At 36.0% G+C, this 21,302-nt stretch overlaps 1 protein-coding gene and 1 long non-coding RNA gene across 9 annotated transcripts in view; one reads left to right on the top strand and one right to left on the bottom strand.

Annotated features, from left to right (window-relative positions):
• Positions 1-488: 488 nt before the first annotated feature.
• The window catches only part of RAP1GDS1 (Rap1 GTPase-GDP dissociation stimulator 1), a 155,828-nt gene continuing 135,014 nt past the window's right edge, over positions 489-21,302 (bottom strand). For 6 of the 8 annotated variants that reach the window (XM_027116955.1, XM_027116952.1, XM_027116954.1 and 3 more), the window contains 3 exons: positions 15,279-15,405; positions 11,584-11,712; positions 489-2,279 (listed from right to left, as the gene is read on the bottom strand). In XM_027116955.1, the coding sequence (XP_026972756.1) occupies positions 2,152-2,279; positions 11,584-11,712; positions 15,279-15,405 (384 nt within the window). In that variant the 3' untranslated portion in view covers positions 489-2,151. Of the gene's footprint in view, positions 2,280-11,583; positions 11,713-15,278; positions 15,406-21,302 lie in introns of those variants that run through there. The other 2 variants (XM_027116957.1, XM_027116958.1) reach the window with 2 other exon arrangements.
• Positions 755-21,300, top strand: LOC113625983 (uncharacterized). Its single transcript, XR_003434980.1, has 3 exons — positions 755-866; positions 15,553-20,650; positions 21,086-21,300. It is a non-coding gene; the product is annotated as an uncharacterized LOC113625983 (long non-coding RNA).

Raw genomic sequence — 21,302 nt, 5'->3', positions numbered from 1 at the left:
GACTCCCACCCACTGCCCTGGCACAGCAGCACATCACCGAGTTTGGTGGAGCCCTGTTATCATAAGGGCACAGCCTCTGGTCTGGTCACGCCGCAGAACAACTGGTGATTTGAATTGCATTTTGTTTTGCTGAAGATGAGAGCTCCTAGCATATCAGCAAACTGACTGCTGGCAGCTGTGGCCCAGACAGTATTTTTTTTTTTCTCTCAAGTCCGTGCTTTTTGGACGCTTCTGTTCCGAAGTTTTCTATATAATGCTTTTCAATACAGACAGATCTTACTATCAAAAAAGGAAAATTCTCTGAAGTCAGACAAATACCTACATCTCAATTTCTCTATCAATCTATCTAGAAATAGTTCAGGCACTCTGGAAGTTTCATGGAAGTAGGGATTCATTCAACAAATACTTACTGAGCACCAACAATGAGCAGGCACTGTTCTAGGAGCTGGAAATAGAAGTAAAATATACAAATAAACCAAATGATGTCATTACAGTTTATATACTGTTTATTTAGTTATTAATATGGACAGCCTATTATGCAACATTACAGATGTCTTTCAAAATCTAAAATAAAATATAGTCCACTATCCAGCCCAGGAGAAGACAATGAACCAGATCGTTCTTACAGTAAATGTAGCAAAAGCGCTCACAATAACCGTCCTTTGCTTGGACATCAGAGGGAACAGTCACTCAAAAAGTTCTTTACCTCCACTGGGGTTTTAACTTTCTCGAATTACAGCTATTTCAGAGTCAGAAGTCCAACTTCGATCACCCCATAGAGATGCGCAGCATCAATTCTGGAGAGCAAGGAGCCCACCTTACCTTTCAGCCAGTATTTGTCAAACACGGGCATTCGGAGAAGGCAGGTATGTCACAGGGATGTTCATGTGTTTCAAAGCTCTAAGACCCGTTTGGTGTGGTGGTAGCAGTGAAGAGTGTACTACATTCTGCCACGGGGGCTTCTGACCTCTTCAGTCTTGGCACTTGGCACTGTCACTTTCCGATAGGCTTTAAGATCCACTGCAGTTCTCTGTGGAAAGTGGAGGTGGGAAACTCTAACAGCTACTGGGATGAGGCCATGTGCAGAATGAACTGGACTGGCTACTATGGCTTTTATGACCTTCCTTTCTTTACTCTAGACAAACACTTCTTAATCTTTTTTCATATGCCCTGCTAGTTCTCATATAAAATTTAAAAGGGTTAAAAGACCAAGGAAACTTCTTGCTTTCAAGCTGAATGGTGAAAAACAGGAAAAAAAAAATCCATTTTCTAAAGAGCTGTACTCAACTTTCTCAGTTGAAAACAAATGCCAAGTGACTTTTAAAGAGATGTGGTGAACAATGTTGATTAACTGACAGAAGAAATTCTGAGGTGAAACTGTACATATATCAGAATCTAAAATACAGGCAAAAAACAAGATGTACTAGTGTACTATTCTTCAACCCCTTAGTTTCATGCTGAAAACTACAAATGTTTTCAGCATCAGGCTACGGATGACGGCCAGTTAAATATGACATAGAAAACCTTAGAAAGTCTTGCCAAGTTTGTGGCAGTTTCAAGAGTCTACAAAGGAAGAAGAAGAAACCAGAGGGTAAAGAGCGAGAGCATTGGACTTTATTTAACTCTAGGTACCATGGGTTTGACATTAGCAGGTAAGACTAATGAATAAGCAGCCATACAGGTGTTTTGGTCACTGTGCTTTCCAAGCACCAAGAAATGGAGCTATTTTTACTATTCAGTTCCATCTTTCATAAGCTAGTCAGATCCTGCTGCATTCTCATTTGTTTCTAATTAATTTACCAGTACATTATTATGTAGTCTACCAAGGACAAGGAGCAAGTCATTGTGTAGTACCAAGTTTACGTCATCATCATAGGACTACAACATGCACATTCTACTTAATGTAGCTCAAGCAACAGGAATACAAGGAAACAGTTATGGGGTGGAGACTTGTTTTTGACAAATTCATGTTCACACTAACTAACTAACTATGGGTTTAGAAATCTTAGTGGGAAGGTACCTACAGCAGTTCTTCAATTGGCATTGGAACATTACACGCATGCACAAGTGATATGGAAGAGAATGAAGCAGAAGAGGCAGCTGGATGGAGGACAAAGGGGAAATGAGGGGTGTATCAGGGAGGGGTAGTTCTCAGCTTTCCACAGCAAGTCTCTGCTCTGTGAGAGAAGCCTGTTGAGCAACACTTTTGTTCTCATGACTGCGAAGTTTGGATACAACATCTAGAAAGGCCAAATCCTGTACTTCCTTGTGTAGAGATTCTGGAAGACAAAAACAAGGCACCAGGTATGCTTCTATTAGGTTGTTCTAATCTTTCTTACTATACACTCGACCTAAAACATATACCCAAAATGCTCATTTAAATGATACCGAGTTATAAAACTAGAAACAATTCTGGAAAAAGACACAGCAGTAGCCTAGAAATGTCTTTTTTAGGGATGTTAGAATAAAAAAATCAGAAACCCTTTATAAAAATAAATCATATGTCAAGTTCTACAGTCAAAGGTTGATTAAAATAATGAGTTATAATTAAAACACAGCTCATTGTATGATTTCAAGGTTCAGTTATACACTCCTAACTTAACCCTATCATCAGTTCAAATATGAAGTCCAATACTTACTGAAAAATCTTAGATCTGTTTCAAATTAATTTTGTGGCAAACAAAAAGGTTATTACCTCACATCCTTTCCACAAATTTCTGTGATAGGAAATCTAAAAAGGAGCCTACTATATCTTCCTCTTTCTGGTTTTCTTGCTCTATTTAACTTCAGTTACAGTAAAATACAGGATTCCTCTTAAGTCCGGTAAGTTTAATGTAATTAGCATCCCTCAAACTGATGTGTTTATTTTGATAAAACTGAGGTATAAAACCAGAACCAGCTGGAGTAGCAATACTCATATCAGACAAAATAGACTTCAAAATAAAGACTGTTACAAGAGACAAAGAAGGACACTATGTAATTAATGATCAAGGGATCAATCCAAGAAGGAGATATAACAATTTTAAATATATATGCACCCAACACAGGAGCACCTTAAAGGCAAATACTAACAAACAGCCATAAAAGGAGAAACTGACAGTAACACAATAATAGTGGGGGACCTTAACACCCCACTTTCATCAATGGACAGAGCATCCAGACAGAAAAACCAATAAGGAAACACAGGCCTTAAATGACACATCAGACCAGATGGACTTAATTGATATTTATAGAGCATTCCATCCAAAAGCAGCAGAATACACAGTCTTCTCAAGTGCACATGGAACATTCTCCAGGACTGATCCCATGTTGGGCCACAAAGCGAGCCTTGGTAAATTTAAGAAAATTGAAATCTTATCAAGCAAATTTTCTAACCAAAACGCTATGAGATTTGAAATTAACTACAAGGAAAAAACTGTAAAAAACACAACATGTGGAGGCTAAACAATATGCCACTAAACAACCAATGAATCACTGAAGAAATCAAAGAGGAAATCATAAAATACCTAGAGGCAAATGACAACGAAAACACAACAGTCCAAAACCTATGGGACACAGCAAAAGCAGTCCTAAGAAAGAAGTTTACAACAATACAATCTTACCTCAGGAAATAAGAAAAATCTCAAACAAACAACCTAACCTTACACTTAAAGCAACTAGAGAAAGAAGAAGTAACAAAACCCAAAGTTAGTAGAAGGAAAGAAATCATAAAGATCAGAGCAGAAATAACTGTAATAGAGCCAAAGAAAATGATAAAAAAGATCAAGGAAACTAAAAGCTGGTTCTTTGAAAAGATAAACAAAATTGATAAACCTTTAGCCAGACTCATCAAGAAAAAACAGGGGAGTGGGCTGAAATCAATAAAATTAGAAATGAAAAAGGAGAAGTTACAATGGACACCACAGAAAATCAAAGGATCATAAGAGACTACTACAAGCAACTATATGCCAATAAAATGGACAACACAAAAGAAATGGACAAATTCTTAGAAAGGTGCAATCTCCCAAGACTGAACCAGGAAGAAACAGAAAATATGAACAGACCAGTTACAAGTACTGAAATGGAAGCTATGATTAAAAAACTCCCAACAAACAAAAGTCCTGGACCAGATGGCTTCACAGGCAAATTCTATCAAACGTTTAGAGAAGATCTAACACCTATCCTTCTGAAACTATTCCAATAAAATCACAGAGGAAGGAACAATCCCAAACTCATTCTATGAGGCTACTATCACCCTGATACCAAAACCAAACAAAGGTACCACAAAAAAAGAAAGTTATAGGCCAATATCATTGATGAACGGAGATGCAAAAATCGTCAACGAAACACTAGCAAACCAAATCCAACAATACATTAAAAGGATCACACGTCATGATCAAGTGGGATTTATCCCAGGGATGCAAGGATTCTTCAATATATGCAAATCAATCACTGTGATACACCACATCAAAAAGCAGAAGAATAAAAACCATATGATCATCTCAATAGATGCAGAAAAAAGCTTTTGACAAAATTCAACACCCTTTTATGATAAAAGCTCTCTACAAAGTGGGCATAATAAAGGCCATATATGACAAACCTACAGCTAACAATGGTGAAAAGCTGAAAGCATTTCCTCTAAGATCAGGAACAAGACAAGGAGCTCATCAGTGAATTCGGTAAAGCTGCAGGATACAAAATTAATATACACAGAAATCTGGTGCATTTCTATACATTAACAACAAAAGATCAGAAAGAGAAATGAAAGAAACAGTCCCATTTACCATCTCATCAAAAAGAATAAAATACATAGGAATAAACTTACCTAAGAAGGCAAAAGACCTGTACTCTGAAAACTATAAGACACTGATGAAATAAATTGAAGATGACACAAACAGATGGACAGATATACTGTACAATGTTCTTGGATTGGAATAATCAATATTGTCAAAATGATGATACTACCCAAGGCGGTCTACAAATTCAATGCAATCCCTATCGAATTACCAATGGCATTTTTCACAGAACTAGAACAAAAAATCTAAAAATCTGTATGGAGACACAAAAACCCCCAAATACCCAAAGCAATCCTGAGAAGTAAAAACGGAGCTGGAGGAATCAGGCGCCCTGACGTCGGACTATACCACAAAGCTACAGTCATCAAAACAGTATGGTACTGGGACAAAAACAGAAATATAGATCAATGGAACAGGATAGAAAGCCCAGAAATAAACACACACATGTATGGTCAATTAATCTATGACAAAGGAGGCAACACTATACAATGGAGAAAAGACAGTCTCTTCAATAAATGGTGCTGATAAAACTGGACAGCTACATGTAAAAAAAATGAAATTAGAACATCCTTTAACACCATACACAAAAATAAATTCAAAATGGATTAAAGACCTAAATGTAAGACTGGATACTATAAAACTCTTCGAGGAAAACATAGGCAGAACACTCTATGACATAAATCACAGCAATATCTTTTTCAACCCATATCCCAGAGTAATGGAAATAAAAACAAAAATAAACAAATTGGACCTAATTAAACTCAAAAGCTTTTGCACAGCAAAGGAAACCATAAACAAAGTGAAAAGACAACCCACAGAATGGGAGAAAATACTTGCAAATGATGCGACTGACAAAGGATTAGTCTCCAAAATTTACGAAGAGCTCATGTAGCTCAATATCAGAAAAAAAAAACCAACCCAATCAAAAAATGGGCAGAAGATCTAAATAGACACTTCTCCAAAGAAGATATATAGATGACCAAGTGGCACATGAAAAGATGCTTAACATCGCTAATTATTAGAGAAATGAAATCAAAACCGCAATAAGATTCTACCTCACACCAGTCAGAATGGCCATCATCAAAAAGTCTACAAACAATAAATGCTGGAGAGGGTGTGGAGACAAGGGAACCCTCCTACACTGTTGGTGGGAACGTATATTTGTATAGCCAGTATGGAGAACAGTATGGAGGTTCCTTAAGAAACTAAACACAGACCTACCATATGATCCAGTAATCCCAGTCCTGGGCATATATCTGGAGAAAAACATGGTCCGAAAAGATACACGCACCCCGATGTTCACCACAGCACTGTTTACAATGGCCAAGACGTAGCACAACCTAAATGTCCACTGACAGATGAATGGATAAAGAAGATGTGGTACATATATATAGTGGAATATTACTCAGCCATTAAGAAGAATGAAATAATGCCATTTGCAGCAATATGGATGGACTGAAGATTATACTAAGTGAAATAAGACAGAGAAAGACAAATATCATATGATATTGCTTATATGCAGAATCTAAAGGAAAAAAAGATACAAATGAACTTATTTACAAAACAGAAACAGACTCACAGACTTAGAGAATGAACTTTTGGTTACCAGGGGTGGAGGCGGGGGTGGGACAGATTGGGAGCTTGGGATTGACATATACACACAACTATATATAAAATAGATAACCAACAAGGACCTAGCGTGCAGCACAGGGAACTCTGCTCAATACCCTGTAATAATCTAAATGGGAAAAAATTTTGAAAAAGAATAGATACATGTACATGTATAACTGAATCACACTGCTGTACACCTGAAACTAACACAACATTGTTAACTATACTCCAATATAAAATTAAAATTTTAAAAAATAAATAAAACATTCACTAATAGACTATAATGGTAAAACTAATAATAAAAATAATCAGTTTCATTACAACGTAATAAAATAAAAATAAACATAGTGGAAAGGCTAAAAAAATACAAAAAATGAAACCAGAACCAACGTTTTTAGCAGAAATAGAAAAATCCATTTTAAAATTCAGATGGAATCTCAAGGGACTCCAGATATCTAAAACAATCTTGAAAAAGAATAAAGTTGGAGGTCTTACACTTCCTAATTTCAAAACTTACTACAAAGCTACAATAATCAAAACAGTGTGGTGCTGATATAAAGACAGAGAGATTAACAGAACAGAACAGAAAGCCCAGAAATAAGCCCTCACATATATGGTCAAATAATTTTCAACATGGGTGTCAAGACCATTCAATGACAAAAGGACAGTCTTTTCAACAAATGGTGCTGGTAATATCCACAGGAGAAAAATGAGGTTGGTCCCTTACCTTACATCACATACAAAAGTTAACTCAAAATAGATCAAAGACCTGAACATAAGAGCTAAAACTGTAAGATTCTGAAAGAAAACATAGGGGTAAGACTTCATGACATTAAGTTTAGTAATGATCTTTTGGATATGCATGAAAAGCACAGGCAACAAAAGGAGAAATAGATAAACTGGACTTTATCAAAATTAAAAACTGTGTATCAAAGGACACAACAGTGAAAAGGCAACCCTTGGAATAGGAGAAAATACGTGCAAATCATATATCCAATAAGCATTTAATACACAGAACATATAGAGAACTTTTCCAAAAACAACCCAAATAAAAAATGGGCAAAGCACTTGACTAAACATATCACCAAAGAAGATAAGATATACAAATGGCCAATAAGCAAATGAAAAGATCCCCAACATCACTAATCATCAGGCGAAAGCAAATCAAAACTACAATAAGATACCACCTGACAACCATTAGGATGGCTATTATCAAAACAAATAACAAATATTAGCGAGGATGTAGAAACTGGAACCCATGTGCACCTCTGGTGGAAATGTAAAATGGTGCAGACACTGTGGAAAACAGTACAGTGGTTCCTCAAAAAATTAAGCATAGAATTACTGTATTATCTAGCAATTCCACTTCTGTGTATATAAGCAAAATAACTGAAAGCAGGAACTCAAACAGATATTTGTGCATTCATGGTCATAGTGGCATTATTCACAATAGCCAAAAGGTGAAAATAACCCAAATGTCCACTGATGGATGAATGGATAAACAAAATGTAATATATACAAACAACGGAACATTATTCAGCCTTAAGAAGCAATGGAATTCTGACACATGCTACAACATAGATGAGCCTTGAAGACATTATGCTAAGGGAAATAAGCCAGACACAAAAGGAAAAATATTGTATGATTCCACTTACATGGGGTACCATGAGTAGTCAAATTCATAAAGAGAGAAAATAAAATGGTGGTTGCCAAAAGCTGGGGAGATGGGTGATTAGGGAGTTACTGTTTAAAGAGTATGGAGTTTCAGTTTGGAAAGAAGAAAAAGGTCTGGAGATGAATGGTGGGGATGGTTGCACAGTGATATGAATGTACTTAATCCACTGAACTGTACACTTAAAATGGTTCAAATGGCAAATTATATGTATATTTTACATTAAGAAAATGCCTGAACAATTATGAACATGCTTGAAACAAATGAGATCACAGCAAGGAAACAGAAGATATAAAGAAGAGAATAGAAATTTTAGAACTCAAAACTATAGTACCTGCAACAAAAAGCTTGATAAGCCTATCAAGACAGAAGAAAGAAGAGAAGACAGAGAAGACAGAAGAAATAATCAGTGAACTTAAAGCAATACAAAGCAATAAAGCAATACAAATTACCCCATCTGAACAACGGAGAGATAATAAACTGGAAAAAAAATGAACAAAACCTCAGGGACCTGTGGGATATAACTAAAGAGCTCACATTTATGTCATAAGAGGCCTTGAAGGAGAAGAGAAATAAGGTGGGACTGAAAAGGTACCTGAAGGAACATGGTTAAAAACTTCCCAAATTTAGCAAAAGACATAGCGTACAGATTCAAGAAGCTGAGCAAGCCCTAAACAGGATAATCCTAAAGAAATCTATGCCAAGACACATCATATTCAAACTTTTGAAAACTAAGAGAAAAAAGTCTTGAGACAGAAATGACACCTTACCTACAAGGGAAAAAACAGCGAGATAGTGGATTTCTCATAAGAAACTATGGAGGCCAGAAGAAAGTGGCACAACATTTTTCATGTTCTGAAAGAAAAGAACTGTCAACCCAGAATTCTATACACAGAGAAAATATTTTTCAGAAATGAAAAAGAAATCAAGATATTCTCAACGAAAATGAATAAATAAGGAATAATAAAGGAAATGAGAATTTGTCACAAACAGACCTAACCTAAAAGAATGGCTAAAGGAAGTTCTCTAAACAGAAAGGGAATAAAAGGAATTTTGGAACATCAGAAAGAACAGATATAGCAAATACATATAGATAAATACAATAGGCTTTCCTTTTATCAAGAGTTTTCTGGATTATGTTTGATGGTTGAAAACAAAAATTATAACACTAATGTGGTTCTAAATGTATACAGAGGAAATATCACTAATTTGAAAAGACATATGCACCCCATGTTCATTGCAGCATTACTTAGAAAAGCCAAGATACAGCAGCAACTTACATGTCTATGGATACGTGAATGAGTAAAGAAATTATGGTGTGTGTATATAATGGAATATTATTCAGCCATAAAAAGAATGAAATCTTGCCATTTGTGACAATATGGCTGGACCTTGAGGGCATTATTCTAAGTGAAATGAGACAGAGAAAGACAAATACCATATGATCTCTCTTATATGTGGAATCTAAAAACCAAGTTCATAGATACAAAGAATAGATTGGTGGTTGCAGGGGACAGGGATTGGGGTTGGGAGAAATGGGTGAACTTTTAAAAATTAATTTAAATAAATGGAATAAATATTAAAAACTGCAATAATAATAAAAAACCCAAAGAAATAGTAAATGATTTTTGCTTACCGATTAAACAACACACAAACTTTTTGTTTCCCACTGCTCTCCAACTTGGGTATCATATTACAGTAAAAAAAAAAAAAAAAAAAAAAAATCTTACCGGTTACCCAAATAATATTTCTATTTTTCTCTAACAGTGCATCACTAAAAATACTGGCCCTGGAAAAATTCAGAAAATAACCAAAGGAAATACTTCCTTAACTAAAGACTTAACACAAGAGTGTCTTGACCATTTATTTATTGGTCAAATTGAGAATGGATGCACTTTTTGTAAAGGAGAATTTTAACATTTGAGGGGTTGCCCAAGCAGGATTTGTGGAAAGGATCAACAATTACCTCAAAGAATGCAAGCAAAGCAGAGGTTACTGGGGCATTCGTCAGTACAGCGGCATAGAACAGAAAACACTACTGTGGGTAATGCAGACAGAGCCATTCCAGCAACATCCAAAAAGATGGAGCCTCAAGCCCAGGGATTCCATGCTTCCAGTTCCTTTAGCAAAGCTGATGCAACTGCAGAGACAGATGCATCAAACCACTTTGACCTGATGCCATTACACAGTCCATTCATTTAATTCTCCTTGTTCTGATCAAAGCTCATCAAGCAACCCTTGATGCCTGTCTGCCCTGAAGGAGTCAATGAGCCAGACATGTGCACCTGGGGTGTTCTGAGATCAGTGGCAGGCATACTTCTCATTATATATAAGTAAACTAACATTCTGGTTTTGTACTTGGATAAGGTGAGCCTGCCCCAGGAGTCATATCCACCCTTGGTGTGTGCACAAAAAAGTCCACCTAGAATCGCAACTCTGCCCATCAACGCTCACTACCAGAGGTGCTTTCCCGACACCCACCCCCTCTACTGCCCATCATTTGGGTTGTTACCATCACCTTGAAAGTGCCTGTCACTAACCAGACAGGACAATTTATGTTCACCACTCCTCACCCAGCACCACTGCAATGTCCCTGCTCACTTCCTTCACTGTCCTGGCTTCCTCGTCTAACCAATGGTAGTAATAATAATGATAACCAACTTTGTGGATGAAATTATGTAATCTTTAAGCATTAAAAAAAAAGGTGGGGGGATGACAGAGTGGATTAAAAAACATGACCCAACAATATGCTGCCTACACTTCAAATACAAGATACCGCAGATTGAATCTGAAAGGGTAGAAAAAGATCACGTGAATGTTATTCAGAAGAAGGTAGGAGTAGCTATATTAATATCAGATAAAGTAGACTTCAGAGCAAAGAAAACTACCAGAGACAGAGAGGAACATTACATAACGATAGAAAGGTAAATCCACTAGGAAGGGTGTATGCACCTGCCAACTGAGCTGCAAAATGTATGAAGCAAAACCTGATAGAACTGAAGGGAGGATACAGACAAATCAACAATAATAGCTGGAGACTTCAACACCCTTCTCTCAATAATTGACAGACCGAGTAGAAAATCAGCAAGAATACAGAAACATCATTACCAAACAAAAGGATCTAATTGACATTTATAGAACTCACCACTCGATAACAGCAGGATACATGTTCTTTTCAAGTGGTCCATGAAATGTATAACAAGATATGCCAATGATTTCTTGAACAAACTCCTTAGCTAATATCATGGTATACAAAATCAGAATTTGTTCTTTATATAAAATATTTTAGGGTTAATGAAACTTAAAGGTATTAATTTTTTAACACTGACTTTTGCCTTATATTTGCTATATAACACTTTTCATTATTAAGAATCTTGTGGGAGTATTTGCAGTGTAAAAGTAATCCTGTATCTTCCATAAACTAATTTCTAATGCTTTTAAAACCCAAAGCCACCATTTACTATTATTTTATATTTAATGTCAACCATATGTTGATGAATATCAAATGACAGAGGAAATACGTACCAGATCCCATGAGAGCACAGATCAGGACCATGGAATTATATTTGATTTCAGGAGCACTTCTCTCATCTGCTAGCAGTGTGTGTAAAATCTGTACAAGTTTAGCACTTTCTAGATCTTTCTCAGCAGTGCCTGGAACATGAAACCAAGTATCAGTTATATTCACTGGGTATGAACCTGGGACAATCTGGCTAAATACTAATTTCCCTTTCTAGAAACTGATAATGTGAAACCTTTCAAACGGGACTCATAAATAATAATGACATAGATATGCAATATTAAATTTAGACCTTGTTAAAAGGGTATTTAGATCTAAAATTCAGTAGATATTTCAGGAGTTTAGGCCTAAAATTCAATATTAAAACATTCCTTTAAATATGAGGCAATTAAAAACCTTTATTATGAAAACTGTTAAACACAAAAGCAGAAAAGATAGTATGATACACTATGTACTATCACCATCTTCAAAAATGATCATGGCCAACTGTGTATCCTCTATCTCTAGTCTTATCCACTTATTCTAACCCATCCCAAATTATTTTGGAGCAAATCCTATAATCACATAATTTCCTCCACAGGTATTTCAGCATGTATCTTTAAGAGAATCGGACTCTGCAATTCCTATCAAAATCCCAAGAGGATTCTCCATAGGAAATAGATAAGCTTATACTAAAATTTATATGGAAAGCCACAGGCCCTAGAAGAGGTAAACAATCTTGATAAAGAAGAATAAAGTGGGGGGAATTCCTCTACCTGATATGAAGGTCACTGTATAGCTACATTTATCAAGACAGTGTGGTGTTGGTGGAGAGACAGACACATAGGTCAGAGGAACTGAAAGAAGACCCTAGAAGTAGACCCACACACGTAAGCGCAACTGATTTTTGACAAAGGTACAAAATCAATTTAGTTGAGGAAAGACAGCCTTTTCAATAAATGGTGCTGGAGCAATTACATCCATAGGCAAAAAAAAAAGAAACCCTGACCCAAACCTCACATCTTATACAGATATTAATACAAAAAGGATCACAGAGTTAAATGTAAAACTACAGGACTTTCAGAATATAAATAATCCTCAAAACTCAATAGTTAAAAACAATTTAGAAAATGGGCAAAGATCTAAATAGGCATTTCACCAAGGAATAAATACAGATGGCAAATAAGCACATAAAGATGTACATCATCAGTAGTTATTAGAAAAATGGAAATTAAAACTGCATGAGATATCACTATATATCTATCAGATTGACTAAAATAAAAGAAAAAAACAGGGACAATACTAAACGTTGGTGAGGGTACAGAGCAAATTAGATCACTTATGCAGTGCTGGCGGGAATGTAAAATGGTATAGCCACTCTGAAAAACAGTCTGTCAGTTTCTCTAAATATCAATCATGAAGTTACCATACAACCCAGGAGTTATCTAGTAACTCGTAGGCATTTATCTAGAAAAATGAAAATTTATGTTTACATAAAATCCCATATATGAATGTTCATTGTAGCTTTATTTTTAAAAATCCCAAAGTGGAATCAGCCCAGATGTCCTTCAATACATGAATGGTTAAACAAATTGTGGTACATACATATCACAAAATACTATTCAGGAATGAGAAGGAATGAACTATTGACACACAAATCAATGACTCTTTAGGAATTTATGCTGAGCAAAAGAAGCCGATTCCATAAGGTCACATACAATATGATTCCATTTATATATTTTTGAAATGAAAAAAATTTTAGAAATGAAGGGCAGATTAGTGGTTTCCAGGGATTAGGAGCAGTGTAGGAGGTAGGTGAATGTGGTTAATAAATGGAGAATCCTTGTGGTATTAGAACTGCTCAGATACACCTACACAGGTGATAAACTGAATATAACATACACACAAGTAAGTACAAGTGAAACTGGGGAAGTATGAATAAGATAGGTACATTGTATCAGTGGTTGGGATGTTACACTAGTTTTGCAAAATGTTACCACTGGGCAAAACTGGGCAAAGTGTACAAGGGATTTTTCTGTATTATTTCCTACGACTGCTTGTGAATGTACAATTATCAAAAAAAAAAAAAAAAGGATAAGGACTCTTAAAATGTTGCTTCAATACTATTATCGTACAAAAATTTTATAGTAATTCCTTAATAATATCTAAAAGCCTGTAAGGATACAAGTTTGGAAAAATACGGTTTTCAAAGTGTATTTTATATTAAAAAGGTAGTAAGACCTCATTTCTAAATCTTAGGCTCAAAGAGCCTAGGAAACACTAGGTGACAACAACCAACAACAAATATGATTATGTTTTGTCATTTTATATAGTTCTGTGGTAAGGTAAACAGACTCAGGCAAATGCTCAGCTATCAGGAAGCAGACAAAATTAAAGCCTATTTAGAAGATACTAGCTATGAAGGGCACAAGACCAGATTCAGCCCAGGATAGGAAGTCAAGGATATTCTGAAATTGCTCTATCACTTTAAGCCATTTTTAAAAATCAAGCCATGAACCCCGTTTGGTATTCAATGTCCTCACCAACTCTCACCTCTTCATCATAGCTTCCCCTCTTAAAGGTGTCTGGACCTCTGGACAGACTCACATAATCTACCCAAACCATGGAGGAAATCACAGCATCTTTAACCTAAGTTAGTGACCAAAGCCACATATATTTTCTGGATGTTTTCTTTCTTTAGAATTCAAGAAAATTTTACATCCTACTTATACCTGATTTTTTAAAAATTATAAATTGTTTTAACTGTCCCCTTAAGAGGACAAAAATTCAAATCTCTCATACCTGAAATCTGAGTAAATCTGACACTGAAGGAGATATACCATGTTTATCTTTTGGCTTCTCCTTCCTGGGATAAGGGTTGGTGGGTCCACTTGCCCCAGTGTGAGAATTATGGGCAAAAATCATCACTGGGAACTGAGGTGATCAGTTAACAGTATTTACCCGAATGGTTTTGAACCGAACAGGACATGCCTACCAAGTCTATAGTCCTCCTTTATGTAAGGCAACCTCAGGCCTTACCACAGGCCATGTGACTTTGATTGTCCCCAGCTGACTATGTATCAGAGTTTGGTTCCGGAGACAAAGTTGCTACCCATAAACTAGATGCTAGCTTCTCCTGAAGAATTCTGAGTAACAGGAATGCTACTGCTAGAGAGAAACTACCTGAATCATTTAGACTCTGCTTTGGGGGAATCCTGAATGTAAATACACAGAAGAGTGACATAAAAGGTGAGAATTTAGAATGAAGGCAATGCTGTAAAGCAACAGAAACCATGGTGATAGAGAGGAGGAGGTTAGTAAGAGAGAATCAGTAGTAGAGATGGAAGGGAAGGTCTGGATGTCTGGAAGAGTAGCAAACCCTGAACTTGTTGTATTTTAAGTATTGTTTCACTTCTCCATGAGGTCTGCTGAAAATGTTTTCTGTATTCCCTAAGTGCCTAAACTTTGAGGTATCATTTAAGAGTCAAACTAACCTTAAAGCATTACCCTAAAAATGTTACCAAAAGGACAACCAAAAAGGACAGCTATGGTGACAATCTATAGAATATGATTTTCCATATACTCAGATCCGGACGGGTACAGAAACACACTGGCAAAATGCTTCTAGTCAAGGTCCTGTCTGACTTCTATTCCACTCCTGTGGCTTCCTTTCATCCAAGATAAAAACAGGAGAAAATAAGTTTATCACTGGGGTACTTACCCAATTCTAAAGCTGCTATTAGTGCCAAAGCAACAAGGGCTTCATTCTGCATTATTACATGTTCACTAGTTGCCATGGTAACTAGATGCTTGATGCCACCACTTTGTACAATGGTTTTAATTACATCCTACAATAAATTAATATCACAGAATTATAAACTTTACTTTTAAACATAAAAAAACTGCGTTACCGTCAGTCAATTCACTGTTGAGTGGTTTTCTGACAGTGTCCCTATGAATCATTACATTTAACCATAATTTCTTCTTCTTCACAGAAGAGAAAGAAAAAGCTTTTACCTTTAAATAAATTCATCAAAAGATGACAACTTAAATTACCTAAGCAAAAAAGACCACTGCAGTTCATATCAAGGAACAGAGAGTCCCAGAAGCTAACAAAGTCAAAGAAATAAAAGTGCCATTGCCCCAAATGAAGACTTACCACGAGATCAACAAAAGAGAATAAATCTTGGAATAATAATAATGTAAAAAGTTCTTCCTTTCAGATTTTTATTATAACACCAGGTAGTTTTTTCAGATGCATCAGGTGAAGCTTTTTACGTATGTATGTGTGCATGTATACGTGTATGTATGCAGCCTTTTAAAACCTTTGTTGGGTCTAACAAAACTAGATTACATACAAAAGGACTTGAGCAGAACTTAAATCAAAATTCTGTCTCCCTCATTTCTCATGGTGCCTACAGCTCTGTCCTCTCCAGCGGCAGAGGGGCAGTGGGCTCCAGACTCAATAAATCCCACTGACTTTGAGCAAACTACTGACTCTCTCTGCATCTCAGAGACTTCACCTATAACACTGAGACAATGTAAGTGTATATCTCATAGGTTTTTGTTATAATTACAAAGTTATTACATGAAGAGCACACATAAAAGTATACAGCAAAGGCTAGATAGAAAGAAATGGGTACATTTATTTCTAGTACTCATTTTTGTCTTCATCTCACTTAGGGTTTTGTTGGATTAAATATGATTTAGTAGAAAGCCTCAATTATAAAATATTTAAAAAGTAATTTTACTACTTTTCACTATTTTTAGTAATTTGAAGTAAGCACTGAATATTTTAAGTAGCCTGTCCAAGTTAGCTTCAATGGTACAAAACTGTAATTAGAAATATTTTCAAATTAATTTGCTAAAATATTGGAAAAAGGGTTTATGCTTCTACCTTATGTAAATTTTTAAGAAAACTAGTTATAGACAGTATCTTTGCTTTGAGTCCAAACTTGTTTAGTGAGCAAACATTCTAAATCAAATAGAGTCTAAGTTCTGAGTTTTTACAGCAGTTGTGTTCTAGCATTTAATGTCTTTTCGCATCAACTTTTTTAGAAAGTGAGAAACTACCTTTTAAAGCCCTTTCTAATGAAAAGAAAGCCTCCCAATATAGTTAGCCCTCCGTACCTGCAGGTTCTGCATCCATGGATTCAACCAACCATGTATTGAAAATACTTGGGGAAAAAAATTTCATAAAGTTTCAAAAAGCAGAACTTGAATTTGCTGTGCGCTGGCAACGATTTAGTAGTTACACTGTATTTCCAACGATCTACTAGCATGTACATCATATTAGGTATTATAAGTTATTTAGAGATGATTTAAAGTCTGTGGGGGATGTGTGTAGGTTAGATGGAAATACTATGCCGTTTTTATATAAGGGACTTGAGCATCCACAGATTCTGGTATCTGAGAGGGTGCCCAATCCCCCTCAGATACCGAGGGACGAGGATGACTATATACCGCTTTATACTGCTTACTCAGAGGCAGTTTATTTGAAACTGATACAGAATTCTTAAAATTAGTAAAGAATTTTATAAATATCACAAAGGAGCTTGTTGAGTAAAAAGGATCAAAAGAGATTCACAAGATACATATGCAGTCACCTAGGAAGGTTCCTGGGCTGTCATTTCATCCTCTCTTTTGTGATTCACCCTCAAAAGCCCACTGTAGTAGAAAGAAGGGAAAGGGATGAATGAATGAAGAAAATTTGCACATCAGAAATACCAAAAATCACCACCCCCCACCCTGACCCCTTAAATCGAAGCGTAGCTTCTTTTCCATCTCACTTTTCTGGAACGAATATCTGAGTACTGTCCTTTAAAGTGCCTGCCCTCTCTCCTCCTACTTCAATAAATGCTTACTGAGTAGCTACTCTACAGAATCACTTTGCCCGATAGAATGGGGGATAAAAGATAAATGAAGCATTGTACTTGTGTCATGTGACAAAAGAGGATTATTACTATTGACAGCTACCCTGTATGGAGAAACACCTATACACTGGACAACACTTGTACACTGGGTAACTTACAGATAGTAGCTCATTTTTATCCTCACAGAAGATCCCACTAGCTAGATATTATCTCCAGTTTATAGATGAAGAAATGGAAGCTTAGATTAAGTTATGGAATTTGCCCCAAATCAGACAGTGATTAAATGGTAAAAAGCCAAGATTCAATCCAGGCAGTTTGACTACTAGGTCTTGTTTTTAACCATCTGTGGTCTATGGAAAAGCATACACACTGAATTCATCATAATGCCAAGCAGAGGCAGTCATTTAATGTGATTTGAAGGGGCTCTATGAATGTATTTTAAAGTTATATTTTTAACTTCAAGATTAAAAAAAAAAAGAATATTAGCACCACTCCATAGAGCAAGAAGGTTCATCTGGAAAATTAAAAATAATTTTAACCAATACACTTCTAAAATTAATCCAGAGATTATTTTAACCTCTCTGAAACCATTTCATTTATAACAAGTAAACCGTAGATATACATAATGAGACGTTTTCTCTGGGTAATCCTTCTAAACCTTAGATGTCTCTGGAGAGTCTTTAAGAATTTTGGAAATATTTTATAATGCTTTACAAAGTTTGAAACAATATTTTATTTCATAATCCTATTTTTCAAGGAGTTTTCTTATGGAAAACTAAATTTTGGTACATATATAACTAAGGCAAATTATCTATGTTAACAGTCTCACATATTTAGCATTTATGGTCAGTTTGTTCTTAACTGTTGAGATAAATCCAGCTGAAGACTCTGTTGAAAATTGTATAACAATGTTGTTACAATGGAATGGTTTGAGATAGGCTTGAATTTGAGATAATCGATTTATAAGACTGTAGGCTGGTGTAGCTACTGAATCACCTACCAAAAATTTTCTTTTTTAATATTGTATCATCAAAGCTCTCAGTATAGGTTTAAGTAAATGTTGGATGAATAAGCAAATGACTAAGTACATTTGTTTAAACAAGTTTTTAGCTGATACTGATGAAGAGTGTTTGACTCTTACAGGTTAAAGAAAAGTGCCTACTTTGATAAAAGGGAATTTTTATTTTCCTATTGTAGAGGCAAACTGTATTTCTTTCTCTGTTTTTGATATCTGCAGTCAGAAGGTCCAGCTAGTTGGTTACGAGTCGTAGCCTAGGGCACTCTTTAGAGGGAAGGTGTAATTTTACCTATTGGCATAAGCACAAGGATACACCATATATGGCTGAAAGGCCTAAGCCAGCATGAAACCCCATGAATCAGTGCAAACTTTTGGAGGACTGGACTCTACGGTAGAATTCAGGGTGACTTTAAAAGGAGTAGAATATTCAAAGTTTAAGAATAACATAAGGACAGAGCTGTGATTCACAACAGTTGGTTAAGGATATACAGGAATGTAACAAATTTGTACCTAGTGTTTAATTATTTTAAAAACTTACTCCAGAGCAGCATTTTCCAAAGTATGTCCAGTGGAATGTTAATAGATGCCTCTTGCAAAAAAGACCCACAGTTAAATAGCTAAAGTTAAGGAAGTTTCTTTAGAGCTTCTACAGAATTCTAAAGGCAAGTAAAGGGAATGCACTATTATCCTAACTACTCTGACCATGAAACCCTTTTTCTTGGAACATTTCTTGGGGTTATTATTCGATAGAACATATTTTGAGAAATGCTGTTCAAACAGAATCATCTGTTCCTTGAATGTTTGTTAAATTTAAAAATAATTTAAATTAATAATTCTAATCCAGAGCTCAAATAACACACCTTGTATTCTAATCATTAACGTCTATGGATCAAGGTTCCTATTGCCTCTTAGTAGCAGTATAATCTCAATTGTAGGAAACATATGTAAAGGAAAAAGTAGCCTATCTGGTACTGAATTGTAAAAAAGTTATAAGGTAACTATAAAGTTGCAATCCCATATCATTTCAAATTGTTTTTTATTACACACACACACACACACACACACACACACACACACACCTAGAAAGGTACCATCCCATATTTCTCATAAGTCTTTTCAAAGAACCTACATGGTGATGGATGCTTAATGGTTATTTTATTTGAAAACTTTTGGGGGGAGGGAGTATGGTGTTAGATAAGGGAAAGGGAATCTGTGATAATGAAACCCACAGAAAAGCCTCAAAACCCTCAGATCTCAATATTACAGCATCTGAAGAGCTTTGGTTCCAAGATTTGGTTATTTAAGATGATGGAACGTTATCTTCCTGTGCACACATTTTTGTGTCCACTAATGGTTTGGTTATACAATTCTGTTAGTTGTTAGTGAACTTAAGGTATATTATGGATTAATCAAGTCTTCATTGGCCTAACCACCACAAGTAACAGGAATTTACCTGAGAGTTCCAAATTCAGAGGCCCAAACATGGCTCTGTTTGTTGCAATCTAGTTAACAGAATTATGGTTTGCCTAAATGAAACCACTGGTAAGAATGCTCCTAGAATGAAGCAAAGAATTAGGTAAAGACTCTGAAAAGGATAGAAGAGTGATTTGGCAGTAAGCAAGTTAGGGAATGTCAGTTTTTCTCATGGTCTCTTATTTTGATGAATGGCATGATTACCCCACCTGGTACTAAGCCCCAAACTTGGAATTCTAAAACCTCCTTCTCCTTGGACCCCACTTTTGAATTCTGTCAATTCTGCCACTCATATCTTTCTCAAATCCTTCTTTTCCATCCTCACTGCTTCTATTAGGTTGAACCATATGACACTTGTTTCTTTGTGTCAAAATGGTTGAATACCAGCAACTTCAAATTGCTTAACCCAAAACCTTAATTCAGGCCTTTATCATCTCGCACGTATATTTTTGAAAAACTATGTTTTCCTTGCCCTTAGTAAGCCCTAGAGTCGTCTTTCTAATGAAAACCAAATAATAGCACCCTGGCGCTTAAAATCCTTTGGGAGCTTCCTAATTCTCTATAGGATAAATTCATACACCTTAAGCTGGCACATAATTCATCTTGATCCCCTCTTCTCTTCCTCTCTGGTCACTGTCTTTACACACTCTGCTCCAGCAATACTGCTTTACTTGCAGTTTTCCTCTCGGACTATGTTGTTGTAGACCTCTGTGCTGCTGACACACTGTGGTCTTTGCTTGGAGGCCTTTCTATGCTTTCTCTTCCCACTCTCCTCCTGAGAGATTCCCAGTTAACATCTAAAACATGACCCCTTCTGTGATGCCCAGACAGTTGGTCTCTCTGTCTTCTAAGTTATATCTGAATTGGAGTCTGTGGCTTTAATGCTGTTTTTATATCTGCCCTCCCACTGGACCGTTAATTCTTGAAAGTCATACTATCTTTTATAATATTTACACTGTAAGTACCAAAATGTTGACTGTGAAATGAACAAATGGGCCTGACAGAGCAGTTATGATGAAGAGGTAAAAGGACTACCACAGGAGTTCATTTTGCTATGCTTTCTTCATACTTTCCATCTTGTCAACAATATACTTGGTCCTGTACTGGTGTCAGTGAAAATGGATGGGATTTTAGGCTGCTATAGGTGAGACAGGTAGTAGGAAGGTCCAAGTTAACAGCTGCTTTTGCTGCAGGGAAAGATGCCAAGAGGTAGCATCTGATGGGGAGGAACATTCCTGTGGCCAACCAGCTGGAACAGTTACTATGGTGAAGTCAATTATTTATACGAAGGAGATTTACACTAGTCAAGGAATACCTTTACTTTCAAGCTTTTTCTCTTGCCATCTTCTTTTAATCTGTTTCATAAATAAATGAACGGTTT

The sequence above is a fragment of the Aethalodelphis obliquidens genome, unplaced genomic scaffold (assembly GCF_003676395.1).
Source record: "Aethalodelphis obliquidens isolate GAN/ISIS:26980383/991018 unplaced genomic scaffold, ASM367639v1 scaffold17, whole genome shotgun sequence".
In the NCBI taxonomy this organism is placed as follows: Eukaryota; Metazoa; Chordata; class Mammalia; order Artiodactyla; family Delphinidae; genus Aethalodelphis; species Aethalodelphis obliquidens.
Note: the sequence above shows the minus strand (reverse complement) of the source record. Positions and strands in the feature narration are given on the sequence as shown.